Source organism: Peromyscus californicus, unplaced genomic scaffold, assembly GCF_007827085.1.
Source record: "Peromyscus californicus insignis strain IS unplaced genomic scaffold, ASM782708v3 Scaffold_15__1_contigs__length_86483966, whole genome shotgun sequence".
NCBI classification, from domain to species: Eukaryota; Metazoa; Chordata; class Mammalia; order Rodentia; family Cricetidae; genus Peromyscus; species Peromyscus californicus.
The window spans coordinates 49,654,038-49,676,410 of NW_026294447.1; the positions used below are offsets into that span (position 1 = coordinate 49,654,038).

General features: G+C 45.6%; 2 protein-coding genes and 1 long non-coding RNA gene across 9 annotated transcripts in view; 1 reads left to right on the forward strand and 2 right to left on the reverse strand.

Moving 5' to 3' along the window:
* Dglucy (D-glutamate cyclase) overlaps positions 1–22,373 on the forward strand; it is a 132,693-nt gene that overhangs the window by 98,782 nt on the left and 11,538 nt on the right. For 6 of the 7 annotated variants that reach the window (XM_052738781.1, XM_052738783.1, XM_052738777.1 and 3 more), the window contains 5 exons: positions 2,913–3,113; positions 10,907–11,167; positions 13,669–13,768; positions 17,340–17,488; positions 18,901–19,020. In XM_052738781.1, coding sequence (XP_052594741.1) covers positions 2,913–3,113; positions 10,907–11,167; positions 13,669–13,768; positions 17,340–17,488; positions 18,901–19,020 — 831 coding nt within the window. The remainder of the gene's footprint in view (positions 1–2,912; positions 3,114–10,906; positions 11,168–13,668; positions 13,769–17,339; positions 17,489–18,900; positions 19,021–22,373) is intronic. The other variant, XM_052738782.1, reaches the window with a different exon arrangement.
* The window catches only part of Gpr68 (G protein-coupled receptor 68), a 106,097-nt gene that overhangs the window by 36,264 nt on the left and 47,460 nt on the right, over positions 1–22,373 (reverse strand). The window lies entirely within an intron of this gene.
* On the reverse strand, positions 7,485–17,389 carry LOC128110850 (uncharacterized). Its single transcript, XR_008218355.1, has 3 exons — positions 17,321–17,389; positions 13,704–13,858; positions 7,485–10,733 (listed from the first exon to the last, which is right to left on the reverse strand). It is a non-coding gene; the product is annotated as an uncharacterized LOC128110850 (long non-coding RNA).

The window sequence follows — 22,373 nt, forward strand, 5'->3', positions numbered from 1 at the left end:
TCCACTTTCTCATTTAATCCCAGGACTGTCTGTCGCCTCTCCATAGGAGCTGGCCTTTAGCACAAGAACCTTTTGATGAAATACTTTTCCATCTGCTGAAGCTTCCCAGCTTGAGCTGATGGAAGAACCAATCTTCAGCTTGACCTTTTGAGATTGGTAAAGCCTTGGAAGCAAAAGGATGAAGTCAAGAAACACAGTTGAATTTTACAATGAAGTCGTTTCTCAGTATCCACTAGGGACCAGTCCCAGCACCCCTCAATCCCAAAGTCTAGCTTCTCCCAGAAGAGGGCAGTGTTGACACATTGCCCGCCCTCCTGTACACTTCAACTCATTGCTAGAATGTATGTGATTCTTAATGTGATTAAGTGATTTGCGAATAGACGTTCTGTTATATTTTGAAAGATTTACTTATTTTATGTGTATGAATGTTTTGCCTGCATGTGCGTATGTGCAGCATGTGTGTGCCTGATGCCAACAGTGGCTAGAAGAGGGTATCAGATCCCCTGGAACTGAAGTTACAAGCAGCTGTGAGCTGCCATGTGGTGCTGGGAACCAAACCCAAGTCCTCTGCAGGAGCAGCAAATATTTTTAACTGCTGAGCCATCTCTCTGTGCCCATTATATTGTGTTCTTAAGGGTGAATGACAAGAAGAAAAAAAAAACTATTTGTGTTCACCACAGGCACAAATATGCTTCTTTTTTAATATTTTCAACCAGTAGTTGAATGGGTACTAAGAATTAAAAGCAGTATCATCAGCACTTCCCCACACCACACAAAAGGACTAGACTAATGTTACAATGAACAGACGTAAGAGAGCAGCCCTTGGTCCCCAGTAACAGGAATGTTATGGAAGTACTGATAGTAGTAACCATTGCAGACCATTGTCATAGACACTGGAAAATTCTGGTCAGGTCAGCCATTCCACTATAAAGAGTCCAGTTTAGTGCTATTTTACTTTAACAGCATTCATGAGAGCTCAGCTATCAGAATATCTTCCTGATATGGGGACAAGACGTAGATGGCACAATCCATGGGATTCTGCTTTTTAATTAAAAGTCTATGCACTGAGTACCTACTGTATGCCAGGTATGAGCTCAGATCTTAAGAATGCAATGTCCTCGGGGAGCTTGTAGTCATTTCTAGGTATGGAATAGGGAAAGGGGGCAGGTATGCATACTCCATACACAGACAGTGTCTAAGTTAGGGTTTTTATTGCTGTGAAGAGACACCAGGACCACGGCAACTCTTACAAAGGAAAACATTTAACTGAGGTGGTGGCTTACAGTTTCAGAGGTTCAGTCCATTATCATCCTGGTGGGGAGCATGGTGGTGTACAGGAAGACATAGTCCTGGCTACATCTTGATCCAAAAGCAATAGGAAGTGAACTATCTCACTGGGCATGGCTTGAGCATATATGAAGCCTCAAAGCTCACCTCCACAGTGACACACTTCCTCCAACACCTACTCCAACAAGGCCACCCCTCCCATTAGTACCACTCCCTTTAGGGGTCATTTTCTTTCAAGCCACCACAGGTAGTAAATATACCCCAGCACGGCAGGCTGGCTGCTCTCCTGCCTTCCACCAGGGGATGTGCCTGTAATGTAGATCTCACAGCTGGGAGCATCCCAACACACCCTAGCCCTCTTAAATCTGACGGTGTATGGCTTGTGGATGAGAAGACGCGTCACCACCGGTCAGAGACAACAGGGAATCATTCTCACACCTCAGCATATACATTTTATTAGCAATGGAGTCACTGCTGCACACCCCATACAACTGATGAGGGCAAAGCCTTGCACCACATTCTGAGCCCGCTGCTCTTGGGTGTACCTGGCTGCCAAGTGATCACTTTTAGGTGCTAAGACACACACACACACACACACACACACACACACACACACACACACACACACGTAACCATTTCTCAGAGTCAATAGTTGTACCCTTTAGAGGTCACAAGCAAAGCTTATGTATCTATCAGTAGATGCTCCTGTTGAATGTTAGCCGACTCTGGCTTTCTATTAAGTCCAAGAAATGTTACAGTTTCTGTGAAATCTAATTTATCATTTATTCATCTCACACGGACATTTATTTAACACCTACTATGTGCAAGGCATTATGTGGGAATCCGCAGTCGAGAACAATGGTGCCTCATCTTGAGGAGCACACAGCTGGGTGGAGGTTAAGTACTCCAATACAACAGTGATACCAAGGAAGGCAGATGGAAGAAAGTCAATGTACTAAGTAGTGAGCACCCAGAAGCCAGGCACAAGGACCAAGAGATGATTCAGTGCCTGTCTCACTAATGCAAACCATTACTGGGTGCTTACTCAGTACCCAGCACTTTGCTAAGAACTTGTACCTGTACTTCCCAGCTCAGTACTGACCAACAGACAAGGCACAGCCATTATTTGATAACGTAACAGATATGCGTAGTGAGGGTAGAGTCCCACCTGAAACTTGAATGCATCGTCCATGCCGCAGCCACTTCTGAGGAGGATGCTAGTGTCTGTTTAGGGCTGTAATCCTCGGGAGCGGGTTTTGTTGTTGTGAGAAAATGGAAACTCCATACATTACCATCTGCTACAAGGGACAGTGAGTGGCTTCACACTGAAGGGTTCAGTCAGTGCTTTCTGATATCTGTAACCGTGACGGACAGGACCTCTGAGCGCTGCTGCTCCAGCTGTGGCTGCACCTCGCTTTTTTTCCATACTCACCTCCACTTTCCTAAAAAGTGGAGGCAATTGTTTAACTAGAACTCGGTCTAGCCATGAGCCAGCTCCTTCTGACTGGTGCCAGCATACAGCATAGCGAATTCTGTGGAGAGGGTTGGTGCCAGGGCCGTCTTCCCTGTCCACTGTGGACTGGGCTTGGTGGGGTGACGTCACAGCCCCACCTGTTGTGTTCCAGAGGCTCCACTGGCTTTCACCAGCACTCCAGGCTGCACGGTGATGATCCTGAAGGACCCTGTGTCTCCAGCCAGTTGCCAGACCCCTGAGATGGTTCTGGAAGTCCACGCCATTTCCAAAGACCCTTTGCATTACAGTATAGTGTCAGCCGCTGCTGCTCAAAAGATCAGAGAGCTGGAGTCCACAATCGCCATAGACCCAGGTAAGAACAAAGTGTTCAAGGCTGGGGGACGGGTCAGTGGGAAAGTGCCTGCTGCTCAAGCATGAGGATCTGAGTTCAGATCCCGAGAACCCATGCAAAGGTTCGGGCAAGGTAGTACACATCTGTAATCCCAGTACAGGGTGTGTGTGTGTGTGTGTGTGTGTGTGTGTGTGTGTGTGTGTGTGTGTGTGCCTGTGTGTGTGTGTGTGTGCCTGTGTGTGTGCGTATGTGAGTGTATGTATGATTTTATGTGTGTGTGTCTGTGAGTATGTGTGTATATGAGTATGCATGTGCGTATGTGTGAGTGTGTATGTATGTCAGTGTGCATGCAAGTGTGTGTCTGTATGTGTGTATGTGAGTGTGCATGTGAGTATGTGTGTGTATGTGAGTGTGTGTATGATTTTGTATGTATGTGTGACTGTGTGTGTGAGTATGTGAGTGTGTGTGTGTGTGTGTGTGTGTGTGTGTGTGTGTGTGTGCTGGGGCTTATAGGGATAGGTAGATTCCTGAGCTTCTTGCCACCCAGCCTAGCCAAATCAAGGAGCTCAAGGTTCAGTGAAAGACTCATCTCAAAAAATAAGGAGTTGAGTGATTGAGGAGACATCCAACATTGACCTCTGGCCTCCATACATACATTGCACACACATCCATATGTACACCTACATATACCACACACAGAATAAATATATAATGAATAAGTAATAAGTAATTAAAACATTTATACCTACTGACTGAAGGCTTCCATGAAAAAGACAAGATATAAACTGTCTAAACTATCCACAGCATAGTGTGCTTACACTGGCCTACAAGGTGTCTCAGATGATTAAGGTCCTTGTAGCCAAGACTGACAGACAACCTGAGTCCCATCCCCAGGACCCACATACTGGAAGGAAAGAACACTTCTATAGGATGCCCTCTGACCTCCATATGCATAGCATGGCATGTGTGAGTACACATTCATGCACACATACAAACACACATATAAGTTTTTAAACTTAGAAGAGTTTTTTTTTTAAAGCTTGCACCATTCCCAAATAGACCAGAAGCAAATTCACCAAAATACTGGTTTTGAGGGCCTATCTTAGTCACAGTTCTATTGATATGAAGAGACACCACAACCGAGACAATCCTTATGAAAGAAAGCATTTAATTGGGAGCTTGTGTGGTGATGTATTGTGTACCCTAATAAAATTTGCCTGAAGATCAGAGAACAGAACAAGCCACTAGATTAAACATAGATGCCAGGCAGTGGTGGCACACACCTTTAATCCTAGCACTTGGGGGATAGAGATCTGTCTGGATCTCTGTGAGTTCAAAGCCACCCTGGACTACATGAGATTGATTCAGTCTAGGAGAAAAACTAGGCAGTGGTGGCACACACCTTTAATCCCAGTACTTGGGAGTCACAAGCCTTTAATCCCAGCACTAAGAAGGAAGCAATATGGCTGGGTGGAGAAAGGTATATAAGATGTGAGGAGACAGGAACTAAAGCTTTTTCCGCTGAAGGCTTTGCAGGCTGAGGAGTCCTAGAGGTGAGATGTGGCAGTGGCTTGTTCCTTTGTCTCTCTGATCTTTCAGCATTTACCCACTATCCGGCCCTGGGTTGTTTTTTTTTTTTTATATATGTATATATATAAAGACCAATTAGATTTCAAGTTACAAGCTTGCTTACAGTTTCAGAGGCTTACTCCATTGTCATCATGGTGGGGAGCATGGCATCAGGCATGGCAGGCATGGTACTAGAGAAGTAGTTTTGAGGAGGAGGGCTAGCATGGGCTATTGAGACCTCAAAGCCCACCCCTAGGGACACACTTCTTCTATCAAGGCCACACCTCCTAATCCTTCTAACAGTTCCACTCCCTGGTGACTAAGCATTCAAACACATGAGCCTATGGGGGCCACTCTTAGCACACCATCACAGAGTCTGTAGGTAGGGGGGACATTATGGGTGATTTTGGTTTTCTTCATGGCCGCCATTTTTCTAAATTCCAATACTAAGCGTGTGAACGTTATTAGCTCGGTGAATTGCCACCCAGAATCAAATGGCCACATGAGTAGGAAGTAACAAGGGCCTGGGGTATAGTTCAGTGAGGGAGTGCTAGCCCGGAGCACACAAAGCCTGACTTCAGTCTCCAGCACCAGAAAAAAAAAAAAAAAAAAAGATTGTTAAAGGCAGAGAGATAACTGATAACTCAGCAATTAAGCATATTTGCTGCTTATGCAAGGGACCAGGGTTCAATTCCCAGCACTCACATTGTGGCTAATGACCATCTGTAACTCCAGTTCCAGGGGATCCAGCACTCCATGGGCACAGCATGCACATGGTACACTTACACACACTGCAGGTAAATATATCTTTGAGGGGAAACAGACAGGAAGGTGGGTGTTTCTAAACAAGCAACTACCACTGTTTTCCAGAAGTTGTCAATAAAACTGATGCATGTCTGGAATCCCAGTGCTTCGGAGATGGACACGGGGGGATTGGGAGTTTAAGGTCATCCTCAGCTACATAGCGAGTTTGAGGCCAGCCTGGGCTACAGGAGACTCTGTCTCAATAAAACAAACAACAGCAACAAAGTTACAAGTGTATTTATTAATATCCCCAATTCTCTCCTTCAGTGCCAATGCCCTGGGGATATGGATGTGTGTGTATGTATATATATATATATATATATATATATATATATATATATATATATGCATGTTTTAAACACTGAGTGTCAGGATTGGAGGCGTAAGATTGCTTTTCCTTTGGGGAGCCCAGTGGTGGGACCAGACAGCTATAGCCTCACAGCATGTGCGGCCTGACAGTATACTGTATTTGTATCTCAGGGAAATAACTGCCCTTGCTCTTCTTCAGTTTATAAGCCACCAGTTTCCTTCCTTCCTTCCTTCCTTCCTTCCTTCCTTCCTTTCGTTCTCTTCTCCTCCTTCTTCTTCTTCTCCTTCATTTTGTTTTTTGTTTTTTGTTTTTCAAGACAGAGCTTCTCCGTGTAACAGCCCTGGCTGTCCTGGAACTCGCTTAGTAGACCAGGCAGGTTGTCCTTGAACTTACAGAGAACCATCTGCCTCTGCCTCCTGAGAGCTGGGATTACAGGCATGTGCCGCCACCACCACCACCCACTTTAGCCACCAGCTTTCTAAGCATGGGACAAGGCTGGTGGGACATCCTGGAAGCCTATTGATTCCAGTTAGGAGGTCTATTTCCGGTGGGTCTGCATCTGGGAAATGCAGTTCTAATCCCAGGTGGCCAGCAGAGGGCGCTGTGTCCCCCACTGTGATGCATGGTACAGATAGTTCAGCGGCCCACCCTCATGCGACAATTGCTGTATAGTTCTGCCTCATTTTCCTCATCAGTGCAACAAGACTACCGACAATCACACCACCCTGCCAGGGTTGTGCTGAAAAGCAAGAACATTGGTTGTGCCGCAGTTTCTCCCTGCTGGGTGGGCATCAGTAAATGCATGTTCCATCTTAGTAAGTGCTCTAGTGTCTCTATGAGACAGTTTTTAGTAACTTCAGTTAATAAAAGAAACCAAAGCATATAAGGTTAAGAAATGCTCAGTCCACATTGCCAGTAGATGGTTGGAGTAGATATTGAACCCTTGTCCACTGACTGTGTTGGCCATGGTTTATACATGCTGTATAAATTAGAATCTTTATACAAATGGTGTGTCATTTCTCACCCACGCAGTTAAAAAGTTCTCTAGTGTTCCTTAGAATATTCCATTCCTCCTGTATCTTCTCATGAATGGTGTTCTTAGAACTGGAGGGTAGCCACACCTCCAATATCTGGCGATGTCTGGGACTTACGTGGTCTTTCCCAAAGTCCTACTCATTCCCATTTTCCAACACATGTGAGGATCAGTAAGAGTGGACCCAGGGAGCACAGAGGGGTTAGGCTAGCCTTCGGAGGAGACTCCCTGGGTCAGACTCTCAGGAACCACAGAGCTCTACCTCTGAAGAGTGTCTAAAGAGAGCAATGACCCTCCCCACGGTGCTGTGAAACAAACCCCTGGGAGTCTGACGACCCCTGCTGGCCAGCCTGAGGACTCAAAGTAGCACACCTTAGAGATGACTGCTTCTGTCCCCTAGGGCTGGAATAATGATAATTGTCAAGTTTCCAATAAACTATCCAGCATGGGTTTTTTGGTTGTTTTTGTTTGTTTGTTTGTTTTTGCTTCATTTTTAATTTGGAGAGACTGATATTTACATATAAATACATAGTAAATTCATCACATATGCCTACCACAGAAACACCTCTAAGGACATGCTCATGGCAGGTGCATATAGAGTCCTATGTATTCTTGCCTGGGCAATTAAAAAGAGTATGTCCAGGGCTAGTGAAATGGCTCAGTGGCTAAAGACATTTGCTAGCAAGCTAATGACTCGAATTTGACCCCCAGGCCCCATGTAGTAGGAAAGAATCAGCTCCCAAAAGTTGTCCTCTGACCTCCACATGCATGCTACAGCACACACATAGGCACATGCATGTGTGTGCACACACAGACACACACACACACACACACACACACACACACACACACACACACACAGAGTCACAAGTAAATACATGAGTTTTTTTTTTAAAAGAATACTCCCACACTGTCCTGGGTAGGTATTTTAATTTTTTTTCCATAATAATTTCTCCCTCCCAGACAGTCTTACCCAAGCTGATGGCGTCCCTACTTAACATGGCGTCATGAGGAAAGATGAATTATTAACTCTGAGATTAGCTCTGAGTTTAAATGAAGGAGTTGACAGTAGATTTACTGCCCCCTCGGTTCACCCATTGCCTAGTATGGGTGAGCAGAAAGGTCAGATGCAGCGCCTCCCATAGGCCCTCCTGCAGACTGGGGTTTGAGGCTTGAAGCATGAGTCCCAGTGGAGGCAGATTTATGACTGTCTGATGTGCTGATTTCATCTGTGAAAAACCATCTTTAATCTGCACGAACAATAGACGATTTTGATTCCCACTCAAATAAGCAGATGTAAGATTAATGACGGTGTACTTTGTGCTGGGCATTACTCACTGAGCTTATTAATAGAGCCACTCAGTCATTTTAAAGAGGATATTGACTTGCATTTGAGGTGTCTGGAGGATATGGAGGGTGCAAGATTTATAGTAATGGTTTTTGCACGGGTAGTAAAATCATCATACACACACAGCTTTCAGTTGCCCAAACTCTCTCCTCTTTCTCTTTAGTACTCCTCACACTCCAATAAACATGTTATGCCCAATTTTATTTTATAAAATGCTGTTATTCTTCTCTATCTTGTCAACAATGTTATTGTAGGAACATCAGAAGACACTTGAAAATAGCCATGATGGTGGTGCATGCCTCTCACCCCTGTATTTAGGAGGCTGAGGCAGGAGGACCATTAATCCAAGACCGGGGTTTGACCCAGTCTCAAAAGTGAATCTAATTAATTAATAAAATTATGTTATAGAAGGAAAGTGTATGAACGTGAAGAATCAATAAAAATGACCAGAGTCCTGGAGCCCGAGGAGATGGCTCAGTTAGTTAAGGCATGCCGTGTCAGCAGAGGGAGGAGCTGGCTTCAGTACCAAGCATACATGTAGGAAGCAGGGACATCAGTGTGGGCTTGGAATCCCAAAAGTAAGGAGGCAGACAGGTAGATCCTTGAGGCTCACTGGCTAATCAGCCTAGCCAAATCAGTGAGAGACCCTGCCTCAAGAAAGAAAGAAAGAAAGAGAGAGAGAGAGAGAGAGAGAGAGAGAGAGAGAGAGAGAGAGAGAAAGAAAGAAAGAAAAGAAAAGAAAGGAAATGGAGTAAGCAATCAAAGAAGACACATGGCATCAATCTCAGGCCTCCATATGCACATGTACACAAGCACACATGCACAAGAACACATACAAACACACACACACCTACCCACACGCTTTTTTAAATACCAGAATCCATCACAATCAATAAATTATTAATAGGCTTGTATTTGCCATTAAAGTCCTTTTCTTTGGTCTCAAATCTTTGCATACAGGAATATATGTAATGGAACCCCACCATGATACTATTTTAGGACTTTTTAATAAACTTTCCATATCATGAAATGATCTCTACAACATCTACATACTGGCTGTCTGTCTGTCTGTTTGAGACAGAGTCTCACTTTGTAGCCCAGGCTAGCTTTGAACTCTCTGCAATCCACCTGCCTCAGTCTCCCAGGAGGAGAGCTGGGATCACAGGAAAGAGCCACCACATCCAGTTCACGACATTCCTTTGATTGGCTAAAATTTCATTGTGTGAGTATGCCACCATTTGACTAATAATCCATTATTGGATACCATAAACAATACCACAATTTAATTTTACACATACCTGTGACTACTTTATTAGGGATGCCAGAGGCCAGATGAGAGAATTGTAAAAAGTCTAAGAAAAAAAATCATCTCCCAGGCCCCAACTTCCAGTCCCCACTCCAACAACCAGTGGTTGAGAGTCTCTTTCCCCAGAGTTCCCCCATCTCGCTACCCGCCTCGTTTTTCATGTAGGAAAACCCAGATAGAGAACGAAGGACACACAGCTATCATGTGCCAGGTCCTGCACTGGAACTGTTCCTGACTCGGTCTGGAGTGGTGCCTCCATAGTGGGGATGCAAACCCAGCATCCTTAATTCTCTCTGTGAACCTCAACTGCAAGCCGACGCCCCTTCCCATCCCTTTGGCCTGCTCTGAGGCAGCTCAGCTCGGTGGACATGCTGAGTCACACTCTGCCTCCGTATGGCACTCGTCGGGAGAGACATGACGGTGGACAGAGGCATGCCAGTAGGGACAAGAGTCAGGAAGTGGTGTGGCTCAGCTGGGCCTGGCTGACCAACCTTAGCACTAGCTGCTGCCCTCATCTGTGTTGCCTGAGACTGAGCTCCTCTACAGAGGTGATGGATGGCTCCCCATTTGCTCGACTCCTCCACTAGAGGACAGTCTACCTCTCTCTCTATTATAGGAGGCACAGTCCAATGAGTGCAATGAAGTTCCCCCCAACAGGGGACAGAAGCCTGTGAACAAGTGGGTAGCCTCTGGTCCTCTGATAGGGCAGGTCTAGGGTGCATCTTCCAAGGCTTCTTAGTGGCTCTCAAGCAACACAGAGTTCCAGTTGCCTTAGGGTTAACTGGCTCACTCTCAATCCTTTCATGTTTTTCTGGGTCTCATCTTCTGCTGTGTTTTCTGGAATTATGGTCTCCTGGAATAATTGTACCGCAGACCTTGTCTTGGGCTCGTGGGGAAACGTCCCAATGAATGCATACCATTTCCTTTCCTCTTTATACATTCTTCTGTTTGTTAGGTTTTGCTAAACCAGTCTAACAAATGAGCCTCAACAGGCTACGTTCAAATGCTGTAGAAGGTTGTGCTGCCTCCATGTAACAGCACAGGGCAGGTCTTCAGAGAGTTCTGGATTAGTAGAGAGGGGCACTGCTCTACTCAGCCTCTCGGGGGCCCAGAAACTCTGCCATCATATCATGCTGTAGCGATCAACATTTCAGACAAGAAGAGGGCAGGTGTGCTTGGAGAAACACGTGGGAAGTACAGGGCCAGGCTCAGCAGGGCACCACTGTCTCCTTGAGCTCCGTGAGACTGAGCAAGTCTTCTGACCACCCTAGCTAAGAGAGAGGTGGGAGGCAGGAAGACCAGAGATGGGAATGCATCCCTATAAACAGTTCAGTCTGCCACAACCCTCCATATGACTACTTCTGAACCAAAACCAGCTCAAACTATCAGTGTTTCTACCTTAAACACAATCATCTAGCTATTTTGCTTTATTTTTTGATTTCAGGTAACCGAGGGATCAGGCACCTGCTACGTAAGGATGAGCTGCTGCAGGCTGCTCTGTCACTGTCCCATGCCCGCTCAGTACTAGTCACCACTGGATTCCCCACGCATTTCAATCACGAGCCCCCAGAGGAGACAGATGGCCCACCAGGAGCCATTGCTTTAGCTGCCTTCCTGCAGGCTCTGGGGAAGGAGACCTCCCTGGTGGTAGACCAGAGAGCCTTGAACTTGCACACAAGGCTTGTTGAAGATGCCGTTAAGGAAGGTGAGTAGGACGTGGGCTCAAGCCATTTCCGTGAGCAGGTCTTTATCGGCAGAGACCTGAGAAAATCAATGTTTGGACCTTCAGCCATGTACCCAACCGCAGAATGTGTCCTTGTGACAGGCCATTTTATCTTGAAGCTCAGAACAGCTTTGTTCTAAGCAACAGGGGTCTCATTTTATAGAGAGAGACACTGAGGTTCCTGGAAGTCCTGGATCAAACCAATTACTATTGTCCACACAGTGACCGGTTCCCACCACCCGTCAGTGCCCTGAAGGATCAAAGCTATGTGAACCCATGCCACCTAGGACAGTGGGGGTAATTGCCCCATGACACCCTCAGCCTATTAGGGACAGGATCTAGAGGCTAAGTCCCCTGCCTCCTTGGAGATACACATATCTTAGTGAACAGGAGATGCCAATTTTAAGAACAGTGATCCTGAAAACTCACACCCCCCTCCTCGCACCCCCTGTGCCTTCCCTCAGCTTCTTGGCACCGTCTTCCAAGCAACCACCTGCACCCATCTCAGGTCTTGGCTGCAGGGCAACCGGACTGTTATGAGTGGAGGCAGGTGTGTGGTCTGTGAAGAAGGAAGCGGAGCCTAGTTACACACGGTGAATTCTACAGTGGAAGCTCTCAGGGAGACCACTGGGGGGATAAGCAGGGACAAAGAAGCCAGGGTTGCACCCTGTGGCCTCTCATCCAGAGGACAAGAGGAAAGGAGACATTAAGGAATCCTAGAGGGACCAGAACAGGAAACTGAGGGACAGGCGACCATGTCAACTCTGCTCCAGGGCCAACAGCAGGTGCCATGTGACACTCACCAGGGCTATGCTTAGCATTTATTCTCCAGAGAGAGAGAGAGACAGAGACAGAGACAGAGACAGAGAGAGACAGAGAGCGCTGTGTCTTGTTCCTCTCCCGAGAGCTCAGCTGGGTGTTCTCAGGGACTCAGAACTGTCTGGCCTGCACCATGCCATGGAGGGCATCATTGTGTCACTGCTTTATTGGATTCTGCAGAACTTTTGTTACATTTGGATGAAGCAACTGGACCTGTTTGTGAAACTACTTTAGTCTTTTTGCTGAGGCCTAGGAAATGACGTAGAGGGGGGGAAAAAAAGGCATAGTCCTTTCTCCGCTCTCGTGGGCGCAAACCCAGCAAGGATTGTGCTCGGAAGCTCACAGGAGGGAGCAGTGTCTCCCGATCCACCTCGACAAAGGTCTTGTGTGTTCTTTCTCAGACATGTGGCTCAGGTGCCTGCCCGGGCTCCCTGGTGCCCACTCCCCTGACTAGAATCTGACCCCCAGTATGGCCAGGGAAGCGAGGAGTGCCTTTACTTAGTCCCACTTTGCATCAGATCCCAGCCAGGTAATTGACAGGTAACAAGGCCATCATAGTGCCACCCCAGCAAAGTGAGCAGGTGGCCATTACTTCACAGAGGAGGTGCTCAAGGAGTTCATGTGGCCTAGCCAGAGTCACATGCCTCTCAGTCCTGGGTCCAGGGGCACTGTACAGGGTACTCTGTCGGCCATCCTCCTTCTGCTTGACAATTTGCCCTGGGCCCGTGAATAAGCCAGGATCCTTCCCCAAACTGCTGGGGGATAGATTCATGAAAACCAAATGAATTTCATTTGGGGGATATGTATATATTTTCCACATAACCTACAATAATGTGTATTATTTGTGTAATCATAAAACATTGTTTGAAGAATCAGTTTCAGTTTGTAAACCACTGCCATACAAGAACCTAACCTGAGTCTCTGGACTCTACTTCAGCTGTTATTGGTCTCCCCTGAAGGAATGCTCAAATGCAGAGGGAATTGGTAAGATCTGGGGGTAGGAACTTAATGGCTGGTTTTAATGTCACTTTGCCACAACCTAGAGTCACCTGACAAAGGAGTCTCAATTGAGGACTTATCTAGATCAAGTTGGCCTGTGGACTAGCATTGTCAACTGAACTAACCCTTTCTTCACCTTTGGTGGGTGTTTTATCACGGTAACAGAAATTAAACTAAGACAGACCTGGAGTTGTGATACCAACATATATACTCTATCTGACCCTGACCAACTTCCTTAGTGTCTCTGAGCATCAGTTTTCCTCTTCTATAAACTGGAAATAATAATTACTTTATAGAATAGGATTATGAAAATCAAATGAGAGCATACATGTAAAGAACATGGCACACTGTCCTGTGGGCATCTAAATGAGTACACGGCACTCTTGCTGGCAGTGGGCCAGAATTGATCTTCCATTGACATTGTCTCATGGGGCATCTTACACATCACATACCCCAGGTCTATACTGGTCCATTTTAACCCTCCATCCCTTGCCAACTCTGGAGTTTAGTCAGGACTAAAAGTAAACCTACCAACCTCTAATCCTAACAAAGTGTTCTAGGAAGGACACCTCTCAATAATGGTTACACTACTGTCCGAAGATGCTTTCCACAAGCGTGGTGCAACCCCAGCACTGATGTGGCTGCCCTTTGTCTTTATTCTGAAGGTGTTCTGAAGATACCAATCCCCACATTAACTTACCAGAGTGGATCAATGGAAGATGCTCAGGCATTTTTGTGCAAAGATGGGGACCCCAAGTCTCCAAGGTATGTATATGGTACCCCAGATTGAGTGCATGGGGTTGGGGAAGACCACATCCTTGTAACCTTGCTGACAAGGTTTCCATACAACTCATCCTATGGAAGAAAAGAAAGCCATCAGCCCAGGAAGCCAGAGTTCTATATTAGCCATGAGGTTGGGGAAATCAGGGTCTACTTAGGGCTCCATAGAGCATGTCTGGAAATATATCCATGCCAGCAGGGAGAGATAGCACTCATATCTGACAAAATAAGAAAGCAAGTTAGCAGTCTCTCAACAACGGGGTCATGACAGTAGTCAAACTTTTCAACTGGAGGTAGCCAACACTTTTAGGAAACAAAATAGAAATAGCATTGTAGAGTGATGGAAACTGCCCTCTTAAAACACTTCCTCCCCCCCTCCCTCTGCTTTCCTTATCCACACCCCACCCCAGCCTGTGTGTGTGTGTGTGTGTGTGTGTGTGTGTGTGTGTGTGTGTGTGTGTGTGTGTGTTACTATGTCTTGTGGTCATTTTGAAAACCCCCTTTTGTGGTATGTTTCAGATTTTATAACTTGTACAGTACTTTGTGCACTTTTTAAACAACCCACAACAACACATTTTGCATATCAGTACATGTGTATAACTGAGATAGACATTTAAAAACCAGTGTTGACTCTCAGTATTACAGGACTCAGATGGGCTCTATGTGCAATGTACTCTGGCACTTTCTCTTTCGTTTTGTTCTACTACAACCCCCCCCACCATGTCACTTATTCTGAATAGTGATGCTCAGAACAAGGGCACATAAGCATTTCTTTATGTCCCTGTTTTTAGTTCTTTCCAATGTGTACCCAGAAGCTGAATTTCTGCATCATGTGAGAAGTCTGTTTTCAACATTTTGAAGAATGGCCATACTAGTCCATCATGGAGTTGAGATTTTGAAGAAATCCACTGTGGGTCTTTTAGAGATGTGAAAGTGCCAGTTTTGTGTTCTCACTTTGGATTATTAAAACAGCATTTCTGCTAACAGGACTGGAGAGAAGGCTCTGCAGTTAAGAGAACTTGCTGCTCTTGCACAGGACCTGGGTTCGGCTCCCACCACCCACACTGGCTAGCTCACAACTGCCTGTAAATCAAGTCTCAGGGGATCTGACACCCTCTCCTGGCCTCCACAGGCACTGCACACACACGGTTCATATACAGACAAGCAGGCATACACATACATACACAAAAATAAAAATGAAATAAGATTAAAACATTCCTGATAATAAAAACAGCAATAGCAATCCCAGCTGACACTTACTAAGCTCTAAGTAGCTTCAGGTTCCATGACAGGCACCTTCTTTAATCCCATCAATGCTATAGATGTACCTGCAGATGCATGATGCCCTGCAGATGTGTGATATCCTGCAGATGTGTGATGTCCTGCATAAGTGTGATATCCTGCAGATGCATGATGTGTTGCAGATGGAAAGGGTGATGTGTGGTTAGAAAGACCAAACAACTCTCCCAAGGCCAGTGACAGGAAGACCCAGAGTGTGACCTACATGAAAGGACTCCACAACCACTTGACCGCCATGCCATTTATGCCCTTATTAATCTATCTCTTTGTCTCCTAAGGAGTTCATGTCATGTTCCATTCATTTTTTCCCTCCTTTAAATTCATTCCTAGTTGTTCAATGTCTGCGGTGTGAATGAGAAGTGAAAAGGTGTGAAATGGGTCCATAGTAGCCAACACTTAGTTCCTCTCCAACTGGACCCTGCTGGTTACGGGGCATTGGATAGAGTATTAGTGACTCTCAGGACCCCCAGTTACCCTGACCATCGGCCTCCCGACCTTTCAGCTTCTGACACTGTTAAACTGAAGAAGATCCAAATGTCTGTTAGAAAGGTTGTTGGGGTAGGATAGAAAGATGGAGAAAATTAAGGGGCATGGGAAAGGAAAGCAGCTCTCATTCCAGAGTCTCCCAGAGAGAAACTGAAAACAAGTGACAAAGTTCAAATGGCTCACACTGGGGCTGAAGGGATGGCTCAGTGGTTAAGAGCATTCGCTGCTCTTGCAGAGGATCCAAAGTTGGTTCCCAGGACCCACATGAGGCAGTCCACAACCGCCTATAACTCCAGATCTGGGGGGATCTGATGCCCTCTTTTCAACTCTATGGGCACTTACACTCACACATGTACCTATTCACATACACACACATATATGTGGACACAGATACACATTGATAATAATAAGTAATTTGTAACAGTTCAGGGGCCTGCAAGATGGCCCAACTGGTAAGGGTGTTTGCAACCAAGCCTGATGACCTGAGTTTGACCTCTAAAATCCCCATAAGGTGGAAGGAAGCTGTGTTCCCACCTCCACCCCATTTGCTGTGGCACGTGTGCATCTACACTTCATCCATACACATTAATGGTAGTAATAAATTAAAAAAAACCAGTAATGAAACTACAAAGTCATCCTTAGCTGCATGGCAAGTTAGAGGCCACCCTAGGCTACATGAGACCTTAGCTCAAGGAAGAAAAACAAAAACAAAACAAACAAAAAGCTATGCTTACTCAGGGCCAAGATGTTTGTGAACTGGAGTCTATATTAGCAATCCCCTCAACCCTTTAGTTCATCCAAGCAGTATATCTTATAAAACCATCTTACAGTTTTCACTTACCAAAGGAATTTTTAAAAAAATAAGTAAACCAACTCACATCTTTGACTTAACTTTTAAACTTTGCTTAATCTCTACAGCCTTGCTGTAGATCATACTCTTTGAGCTCTATCATTTGGCCACAAAATCATATCTATCATATATATCACCACTAAAAACACCTGAATCTTGTTATCCCTCTTGAGACACCTACATCCATGCCTGGGATATGTACTGTCCTTTTCGTGTGTGTGTGTGTGTGTGTGTGTGTGTGTGGTGTGCATGTGGTGTGTGTGTGTGTGTGTGTGTGTGTGTGTGTGTGTGTGTGTGTGGTATGCATGTGGTGTGTGTGTGTGTGTGTGGTATGCATGTGGTGTGTGTGTGTGTGTGTGGTATGTGGTCTGCATGTGATGTGTGTGCGTGTGTGTGTGTGGTCTGCATGTGTGTGTGTGTGTGTGTGTGTGTGTGTGTGTGTGTGTGTGTGCGCGCATGTATATGAGAGAGAGGTGAGGAGGAGAGAGAGGGAGAATAAACGCTCCTAGTTAAATCTGAAACAGGTACTGTCTCCTGTCCCCGAATAGACTTGCTAACTTGGCCTCATTCTGACTTCTTCTGAAATTCTTTTTTGTGACACAGTCAGTGTAGTGAAGGACCCAGCTTTACCTGTGTGGAGGTCCCGGGAACTCCTCAGGCTTCTGGCAGCAGAGCTGGGCTGTGTCTCCCCACCACCAACAATGTAGTGAGTTAGTTCCCTGTGATGCCCACCCCCATACTTACCCCCCCCCACACACACACCCCTACACACACACCCAGCACAAAGCAGGCCTCAGTCAGGCTCATAGGATTAAAGGAGTCAAGTTAAGAAACCAAGGGTCGTTCACACGGACACACAGGTTAGAGCCAACGAAGCTGCCATTTTCCCCGTGAAGACTTACCACCATTGCTTCCGGGCAGATTTGACCATCTGGTGGCCATCGAGCGTGCAGGAAGGGCTGCTGACGGCAATTACTACAACGCAAGGAAGATGAACATCAAGCACTTAGTTGACCCCATTGATGACCTTTTTCTTGCCGCACAAAAGATTCCTGGAATCTCATCAACTGGTAAGTGGGGCCGCTAAGAATTCAACATGAACACGTTAGTGCTAAGCATTTTTTATTAACCATTGCGCACAGGCCAGGAAAGGGTTACATGCTCAAACTGGGCTTTGTTTATTTCAGCCAGTCTAGACACTAATGACACCATTATTAAGAAATGCAACATTCCCTGAGGAGAAAGGGAAGTGACACACACAGAACATACTCCATTTGCCCAATTCAGAAGTAATTAAACTCATCATGAAATATTAACAAGAATGAAATCGAGACATGGCGTATCATTTTGATCATACAGGCTGGACTCTGTCGTGTGTCATCTGAAGAAACGCTTCACTTTTTAAGTGTATTAAATATGAGATGGGTAAATTATTATTAATAATAATATATTGTGATAATTTGTTTTGGTACTGAACTTTATACTTTTCCAAGAACTTTCATAACCATTACATTGTCTATCCTGCTCAAAAACCCCTGTGTGATAGGAAAGAAGTAAATGGGGAAACAAGGCCCGGTGAGGTTGAAATGGCCTAGCTAATTAGCATTGCCAGCAAGATTTTGAGCAAAGTGCAGCCCCCCACCCCCCTAGTCCCTACTGTTAAAGAATCACCTCACTGTTATGACTGAGCAGTCCCCCAAGGACACCAGCTCTCCTTCCTCCCTGGGAGTCATTAAAGCCTGTCTGTCCTTCTGTGCCTGTTACTCTCCAAGCCTCCAAGTATTTCCCAGACCCATTAGTCCCCTCTGACTTTTGAGGTTTTGAGGAGTCAATGAAAACCTTCTGGGTTGACTAGAAAGTTTCTGCAAATCCCCAGATTTTCCCAGAAGAGGCTGTGGGTGGGGCACATGCACTGTGGTCGGCTTGGTTGATTTCTCACTTCCTGTCACTCTGGGCTGGGCAGGTAAAGACCCACCGCCTGCAGGGAGGTGTCACCAGCACAAGGAAAGAGTCCAAAGGAGCAATTAGCTGGCAGAGCCTGGGAAGCTGCCAGAGCATCCCCTCCCCCACCTCATGTGTCCTGGCCCTCCCTGGCATCTAACATTCCCTTACACTTGCAGGTGGTTGGATTGTTTTTGTCATTCAATTAGGCTGTCACTAATGTAGAAACTGTTCTGAGAAAAGGGAGCCACTGAGTGTCATTGTACCCTTGTCTCCAGTACACCTGGTGACATGTCAGAACTGAAGACATCCCACCTGTGGTTGGATGTGAGGACCCTAGTAGAAGACAGGATCCCACTCCAGTGAGCTCCAAAATCAGATCCACTCCCAACTATCGAGGTTTCTAGAAGACCAGAAGAAGACTCTGCATCTGGTTATCAGAATTATTCAGAGGCAATCACTGACATGTGGGGTGGGGCTGTCTTGTTCTCTGTCCCTTTACCCTCATCCTGTGTACTGACTCTGTTTCTCTTCCCTTCAGGAGTGGGTGACGGAGGCAATGAGCTTGGGATGGGCAAGGTCAAGGAGGCCGTGAAGAAGTACATCAGAAATGGAGATGTCATCGCCTGTGATGTGGAAGCTGACTTTGCTATCATTGCTGGTGAGTACCTGCGTGCCTGCTAAGAAGAGCCTGGCTGGCCAGGGTAAGCGACCTGGCCTGAAGCTTGACCAGGCGTGTTAGACAGTTTTTAATCACTGTGACAAGTACCTGAAAGAAACAACTTCAAAAGAGGAAGGATGATTTGGGCTCACGGTCTCAAAGGGTTCAGAATACAGCTGCTGGCTTTATTGGTCCTGGGCCTGTAGCAAGGCAGACCGTCATGGTGAAAGGTCTGCCTATTCCATAGTGACCAGGAAACAGAGCAAGAGACCTTGTGTTTGCCTGGCAGACTACTGCTTTTGACCTCTCTGGGTTTGTACCCTATTGGACAGTTCTGCTCACACTCAGGTACCATCTTCTTCCCTCGGTTGCTGTCCAGCATGTCAATCTTTTCTGGAAACACCCTTGTAGACACACCTGTGTTGACAACTCTCCCAGACACCTCTCAATCCAGTCAAATTGACAATCAAGATAACCATCACACCAGAGCAGAAGCTTTTCTTCTCTCCAAGGGGCTCTAGAGGGCCCCAGGGTAGGGCAGGACCCTGAGTGGGGATTCAGCCATTAAGTTCAAATGTGTGCCAGGCATCGTTCTGGGTTCTGGGCAACTGCAGAGATGGTGTGTGCCAAAGAACCTTCTTTCCTGAGTTGAAAGAAAATGACCCAGATGAATATATATACCAGGTGATATAGTGATAAGAGGTTTGAGGGCAATAGGGCAGGTGACAGATGAGAGAGTGACAGGAGGGCCACTTTGATCAGTGGTCAGTGAGTGCCTAGGACATGGTGAACAGGGGAAGGCTTTCCCACAGCTCCTTTTACCAACTTCTGCCTCAGGCTCCCTGTCCTTCCTCGTGGGACCTCAGGACCAGCCTTTCTTGTATGTCCAGATGTTTCAAAGCTTGGCTTTCCCTTAGCCTCACCAGAAGTTTCTGGAAATACTGACACCTGAAAAAGGCTCTCTCCCCTTCATGGTCAGAATCAGCCTGGAAAGGAACAAACACTCTCCAGGATGGAAAACTTACTGGTGAGTTGCTGGAGGCTCACTGCACAAACCTGGGAGTTCAGCTCCCAGGGAGCCAGGTGTACACCTTTAATCCCAGCACTTGGGGGGCAGAGGTAGTCAGGTCTCTATGTGTTTGAAGCCAATCTAGACAGTGAGTGCCAGGGTTCCAAGCCAGCAAAGCCTATACAGCAAGACCTTGCCTTAAAAAACCAAAACCCAAATCAAACAAACAAACAAAAACAGTTCCAGGGGATCACCTTGATTTGGGGGAGCTTACTTCTGGGCACTCAACTAGGTTCTCATAGTGAATATCAGGGGAAAGTATCTTCTGCTTGTGGTGGACCTAGGAAGAAGGAACTGTTCAGAAATACACCATCTTGCTCTATTCTGAATAAGATCTGGCCTCAAAAGAAACCACAGCCTGCTATGGTGTGAACAAAGCCATACTTGCCTGGGAGAAGGGAAATACCCAGGTCCAGCCCACTGCCACCTCCCAGTGAGGGAAAGGAGATGCCCAGCTCTAGTTCTATGGAGTAAAAGGAAAGAGATTAAAAAACTAAATATAACACTAACCAACAGAGAGCAGACTTCAGAACAAAGGAAATTACCAGGAATAAAAAAGCACATTCATAATACACAAGGAAGATATAACAATCCTTTGTGTATATGTATCTAACATCAGAGTGGAAGTAGATATACAAAATATACAAGGGGGAAAGATCTGCAGAGAAAAGAAATAGACGATTCAACTATTATAGTTGGATATTTTAACATCCCTGTATCAGAAGTGGACAGATACAGCAAGCATGAAATCTGTGAGGACACAGTTGAACTCAACAACGCTGTCAATCAACCAGATTTAGTTGACATCTGTACTAGTTCCTTTTCCATTGCTGTGATAAAACGCTATGACCAGAGCCATGTAGAGAAGAAACTGTTCATTTCGGCTTGTGGTACCAGAGGGTCAGAGTTCATATGACAGGGAGAGTGACGGCAAGCAGCATGGCCGTGGGAACAGAGAACCGGGCGCTCACATCTTGATCCACAAGCACGAAGCAGAGAGAGCTGACTCTCAGTAGACCAGGCTTGTTCCTCTCAAAGTCCACTCCCAGAGATGTACTTCCTCCATAAGGCCATACCTCCTGCACCTCCCTCAAAGAGCACCACCAACTGAGGACCAAGTAGTCACATGCTCATGACTATGGGGGATGTCTCATTCAAACCACCACCAAATGCATATATTAGAAAATAAATAACTGACTTCAGTTATCTTAGCTTCCACCTTAAGGAAAGAAAACTATACATAGTTCAATATCTTTCATGAACATGAATATAAAAGTGACAGGGCTGGTGTGATGGCTCAGTGAGTTATAGCATTTGCCACCAAGTCTGATGGCCTGAAGACCCATATGTGCACACACACACTAGTGCACAAATATATACTTCATGCATGCACACATACATACATACATATATAAACAAATAAATGTAAAAGGCCAAAAATACTCAGCAAATGTTAAGAACAGACTCCAACAATATATAAAAGAAACATATCATTAACAAACTAGGATTTGCCGGGCGGTGGTGGCGCACGCCTTTAATCCCAGCACTCGGGAGGCAGAGCCAGGTGGATCGCTGTGAGTTCGAGGCCAGCCTGGGCTACCAAGTGAGTTCCAGGAAAGGCGCAAAGCTACACAGAGAAACCCTGTCTCGAAAAACCAAAAAAAAAAAAAAACAAAACAAAAAAAAAAAACAAAAAAACAAACTAGGATTTATTTCAAATAAGAAGGAAGATCCAATAATTAAAAATTAATCATATAATCCTAGATATTAGCAAACTAAAGAAGAAAAATTACATAATAAGGCAAGAAATACAGAAAAAGTATTTTTTTTTTTTTTTTGGTTTTTCGAGACAGGGTTTCTCTGTGTAGCTTTGCGCCTTTCCTGGAACTCACTTGGTAGCCCAGGCTGGCCTCAAACTCACAGAGATCCGCCTGGCTCTGCCTCCCGAGTGCTGGGATTAAAGGCGTGCGCCACCACCGCCCGGTCAGAAAAAGTATTTTTAAGAGTCCAGCCAGGAGTGGTATGGTAAAGCTGTCCTTTCTCACCAGTTTTTCAGCATCCTTCTAGAAATCCTAGTTAGTGCAATAAGAAAAAAAGAAAAAGAGATAAAAAGCATATGGGTTGAGAAGAAAGAAAATAATTATCTTTATATATGTCATGTTCATCCTTATGGAAAATCTACAAGAATAAACAAAAGCAAACACCTGGAACTAATAGATTACAGCAGCCTTTCAAGATACAACGCCACTTTTCAATATGCCAACAGTTTGCAAGAGGAATTTGA